This window comes from Sinocyclocheilus rhinocerous, unplaced genomic scaffold (assembly GCF_001515625.1).
Source record: "Sinocyclocheilus rhinocerous isolate Xijiao unplaced genomic scaffold, SAMN03320098_v1.1 scaffold2967, whole genome shotgun sequence".
Classification (NCBI taxonomy): Eukaryota; Metazoa; Chordata; class Actinopteri; order Cypriniformes; family Cyprinidae; genus Sinocyclocheilus; species Sinocyclocheilus rhinocerous.
The window spans coordinates 28,261-32,681 of record NW_015634034.1 but is presented as its reverse complement, the minus strand read 5'-3'; the positions used below and the strand labels follow the sequence as shown (position 1 = coordinate 32,681).

The window sequence follows — 4,421 nt, the reverse complement described above, 5'->3', positions numbered from 1 at the left end:
GAAGGTGGGAGAGAGCGCTGTACATCACTCCCCCCCACCTACAATCCCTGCCGGTACGAGACTCGAACCCGCAACCTTTGGGTTACAAGTCCGACTCTCTAACCCAGGGCTGTCCAAACTCGGTCCTGGAGGGCCGGTGTCCTGCAGAGTTTAGCTCCAACTTGCCTCAACACACCTGACTGGAAGTTTCTATGCCTAGTAAGAGCTTGATTAGCTGGTTCAGGTGTGTTTAATTAGGGTTGGATCTAAACTGTGCAGGACACCAGCCTCCAGGACCGAGTTTGGACAGCCCTGCTCTAACCATTAGGCCACGACTTCCTGGATGGATGGATCAAAAGTTCAACATATATGAATCAGTCTGACAAAAATAATATGTATGTATGTATGTATGGATGGATGGATGCTCACCAAGCGGTTTGCACCAGGAACCCAGGCAATATCAAAAACTGCATTATCGTGTGCCTGCCACTCTGTAAAACAAAAGTTCAACATATATGAATCAGTCTGACAAAAATAATAGGTATCCTACAAAAAAAAAAAACAGTATTGAATCTAGGTAAACGTAAACCAACCTTTCAGCACAGAGCTCTGTTTTTCTCCGGTATTGAAGATGGTCACAAACCCTTCCTCGTTTGCAACAGCAAGGCTGCTCTGTTGACCAGGAGCTGAGCAACAAATAAACCAGCACAAAGTGTTAGGCTTTACACAGTCGTGGGGTTCTGAGTACACTCATTGTGAACGTTTAATTAAAAGTGTACCAGAGGAAAATGTGCATCCAAACGGCGGCACAGCAGCAGGCGAGGCTCCGTATGAAATGTGTTCGTCCTGTCGAGCGCACTGGTATCCGTCCAGCAGAGAGGACAGCGGATAGTGCCGACGCTGACCTGATTATTATAGGGGTTTTGAGTGAAAAAGCGTAAACACATAGATTTCCATTGACATATCTAAATTATACTCACCATTACATCTTCTTTTAATAACGCCTTGATCAACAACATGGTGAAAAAGAGTCATAGCTCCTGCTGGATAGGTGTTTCATTCAGAAATGCTCAGTTTCCCGCGAACATTGAAAAAGCGACGAAGACGAATTCCGCGCGATACCAACGTTCGCTCTTCTGATTGGTCAATGCGTCAGAATACCGGAAGTGTTGAGCAGCAGAGAGTGGGATGGCTGCAGGTTTAACACTGCTTCTATGGAAACTATGCAGGCCGCGTACACTAGAGGCACTCTGTGGCCCAGAGAAAGTCAACTTTAACATTATACATCAATTGGACTTTATTTATTTAGATGCTTTACTGCATCCGAAACATCTGTTGTTTTTGAAAAATGAAATAAATTCGACAATTCACAATTTTATGGAACCACATTTCCGCCACATAAGAAAAAATATAATGCTTTGGTAAATCATAATTATGACATAAAAGGTCATAGTTATGAGACAAAAGTTCAAAATTACGACACAAAATTTAGAAATACAAGATACTAAATCATTATGAGATAAGAAGTCGAAATTATGTCTTACTAAGTCATAATTGTGAGTTAAAAAGTAATTTAAGCTAAAAAAAAAGTCTGATTGTGTTATTTTCAATGTATTTGTAAGAATGAAAATGATTTCTGATGTGAATCACAAAACAACGATCAATATAACGATATTACTTTTTATTAATTAATTTAAAAATCCTTATCTATGAATACTAAAGAAAAATATTGTATTTTTATTTGATTTAAAATAAATGAAATATTTATTTATTAGATTTGATAGATAGATAGATAGATAGATAGATAGATAGATAGATACTGTATTTAAAAACAATTCATGAAAGCCAAGCAGAGTAAAAAACGTTTTTTTATTAGCAGAGACAGAGACCAATCGGAGTTGACGCCAACGCATAGGCCACGCCCTCTTTGTGAGCCAGTCGTTTTCGCTTCTAGCGTTCTTTGTGGTTAAGTTGGTTTGCCAACCGCCATTAAATCCTAAAAGAAGAAGAAGAAGAAGAAGTTCTTTGTGGTTCAACGGAAACCCGACGTAAGATCCTGGCTTTGTCACGTGACCTGCACTGCAGCCGGGTCATCCGCTTCAAACTTCATGCGCCAAGTCTATCTGCTCTAACGAATAAAATACTGAGTCTTAAAACAGTCTGTCGTTCCACATTTTTCGCAATCTAACGATAAATGATGTCGCTCTCCGCAGCGCGCTCGTTTCTGTCGGAGGCTGCTTATGGCGAGCAGGAGCTGGACGCCAATTCTGCGCTGATGGAGCTCGATAAAGGTTGGGCTTGTGTGTTATGTACGGTGGCCGAGAAGTGCAGAGCAAATCACAATTCTGAAAACAAAATAACAAATTACAAACGCAAATGCAAGTCTAAAAAACAAAATAACAATTCAGAAAGCACAACAACAATTCAGAAAACATTATAACAAGTCAGAAAACACAATGACAAATTCGAAAACATTATAAGTCAGAAAACAACGACAAATCCTTATTTTGTTTTCAGAATTGTGATTTGCTCTGCACTTCTCGGTCACCGTAGTTATGATTAAGCTATACATGCCTTATGTTACTTGTTCATCTGATAACACAGTGATGTGTTTATTTATATTCAGACAGAATGAAATCTGTTGACGTAATTAACTTACGCAGTCATTCTTATTTTCGCACCATTAAAGGTTTAAGGTCTTGTAAACTGGGCGAGCAATGTGAAGCTGTGGTCCTTTTCCCCAAACTCTTTCAGAAGTATCCCTTTCCCATCCTCATCAACTCTGCCTTCCTGAAACTGGCAGACATCTTCAGACTTGGGTAATTAGGCGCATTAAATAAAGAAAATGCATATCTATTAGCTTTGAGGCTGTGTATATGCTGTTATTACATGGCTCTCTGGAATACTCGTGTCTGATTGGTCAATTGCAGTGCTGGTCAAATATTTCGGAATAATTATATTTGTCTAGGACAGTGTTTCCCAACTTTTTTTTAGTTGCGGCACCCTTTGGAAATTTTAACAAACTTGTGGCACCCTACAAAATTAATTTTGTCACAATATTTGAATTTCTAACTTCGATATGATCATTTGAAAAGTATAGATATTCGGTACAACAGGGAAGAACTGCAGAATATAATGTCATACAGATATTTTATTAATTATTAAACATTTTTGTCCATCAATGGTGGCAATCAGTAGGCTAATTTCTAATGAAGAGACCAATTTATATGACAGATTTTAATGTAGGCTTTTATACATATGTAAACATTATTTAATTACCATTATAGCTAGCTATCTCACTAATTTTTGCTCACTCAGTGTTTTTTTAATTTTACAATGGGGTAATGTTGGTGCAGTAGCACGAGATAGCTTGATTTCAAACGTTGAATAAAAAATTAGTGAAACCTGAGCAGTGAACTAATTTTCAGCAGCCGAAATTTCGGTGCATCTCTAATTATTGGCGACATCAGAAATGGATATTATATAATAGCTGCTTTTTTGAACATTTTAGCAATTTAAAAATATTAAAAAAGGATTTTTTTACACGGCACCCCTGCTCTCGACAGACGGCACCCCGGTTGGGAAACACTGGTCTAGGACTATGCTTTGTTGTGCTTCTGTTCTGTCTCTGTTATGAAATGAACATGCCATTGCATAACATGTATCTGGAATTGAAATGCATTTAGAGATTTGTACTGAGTGAAAAGTTCTGAATCTGTAATTTCACCCCTGTCAAATTAGGAACAACTTTCTGCGACTCTGTGTGCTGAAGGTCACACAGCTGAGCGAGAAACACCTGGAGAAGATTCTGAACGTGGACGAGTTTGTCAAAAGAGTGTTTTCCGTCATTCATAGCAATGATCCTGTTGCTAGAGCAATAACTCTCAGGTACTTGTGGGTGTTTTTCCTGCATGCACTTCCTCAAAATGTTCTATTTTATTTTAAAAATGCCATGCGTTTCTTGTCAGCTTCCTTCTAATATCTAAATTATCAATTATTTTGTCAAAGACCGTCCTAGAATATGCTTAGAAATAATAATGTGATTGTATACATTTTCGATGCTTATGTTTTTGTGTCTTGTGCATTTTGACAGGATGTTGGGAAGCTTAGCCTCCATTATTCCAGAACGAAAAAATGCCCATCACAGCATCCGGCAAAGTCTGGACTCTCATGATAATGTTGAAGTAGAGGCAGCCATTTTTGCAGCTGCTAGTTTCTCATCGCACTCTAAGTAAGTGTACACGATGACAGCCAGTCTACTGATAGACAGAACATGCACTGGTGTGGATTTTAATAGAGTTACTGTTGTATTTATAGTTATTGTGATAGTTATCTTTATACTTACAACTTACTTAATAGGCCTGAATAGAATAATGGATATGATATACAAAGTATGGATATATATATATATATATATATATATATATATATATATATATAAA

The 4,421-nt window shown here is 37.8% G+C and overlaps 2 protein-coding genes across 2 annotated transcripts in view; one reads left to right on the top strand and one right to left on the bottom strand.

Moving 5' to 3' along the window:
- Nucleotides 1-1,123, bottom strand: part of LOC107745288 (denticleless protein homolog) — a 13,515-nt gene extending 12,392 nt beyond the window's left edge. Inside the window, exons 1-4 of the mRNA XM_016559138.1 lie at nucleotides 960-1,123; nucleotides 759-884; nucleotides 573-665; nucleotides 409-470 (exon numbers count right to left, since the gene is read on the bottom strand). Of these exons, the coding sequence (XP_016414624.1) occupies nucleotides 409-470; nucleotides 573-665; nucleotides 759-884; nucleotides 960-1,014 (336 nt within the window). The 5' untranslated portion in view covers nucleotides 1,015-1,123. The remainder of the gene's footprint in view (nucleotides 1-408; nucleotides 471-572; nucleotides 666-758; nucleotides 885-959) is intronic.
- An 862-nt stretch (nucleotides 1,124-1,985) lies between these two features.
- The window catches only part of LOC107745281 (integrator complex subunit 7-like), a 4,833-nt gene continuing 2,397 nt past the window's right edge, over nucleotides 1,986-4,421 (top strand). The window contains exons 1-5 of the mRNA XM_016559129.1: nucleotides 1,986-2,096; nucleotides 2,193-2,270; nucleotides 2,669-2,798; nucleotides 3,721-3,873; nucleotides 4,073-4,210. Coding sequence (XP_016414615.1) covers nucleotides 2,255-2,270; nucleotides 2,669-2,798; nucleotides 3,721-3,873; nucleotides 4,073-4,210 — 437 coding nt within the window. The 5' untranslated portion in view covers nucleotides 1,986-2,096; nucleotides 2,193-2,254. The remainder of the gene's footprint in view (nucleotides 2,097-2,192; nucleotides 2,271-2,668; nucleotides 2,799-3,720; nucleotides 3,874-4,072; nucleotides 4,211-4,421) is intronic.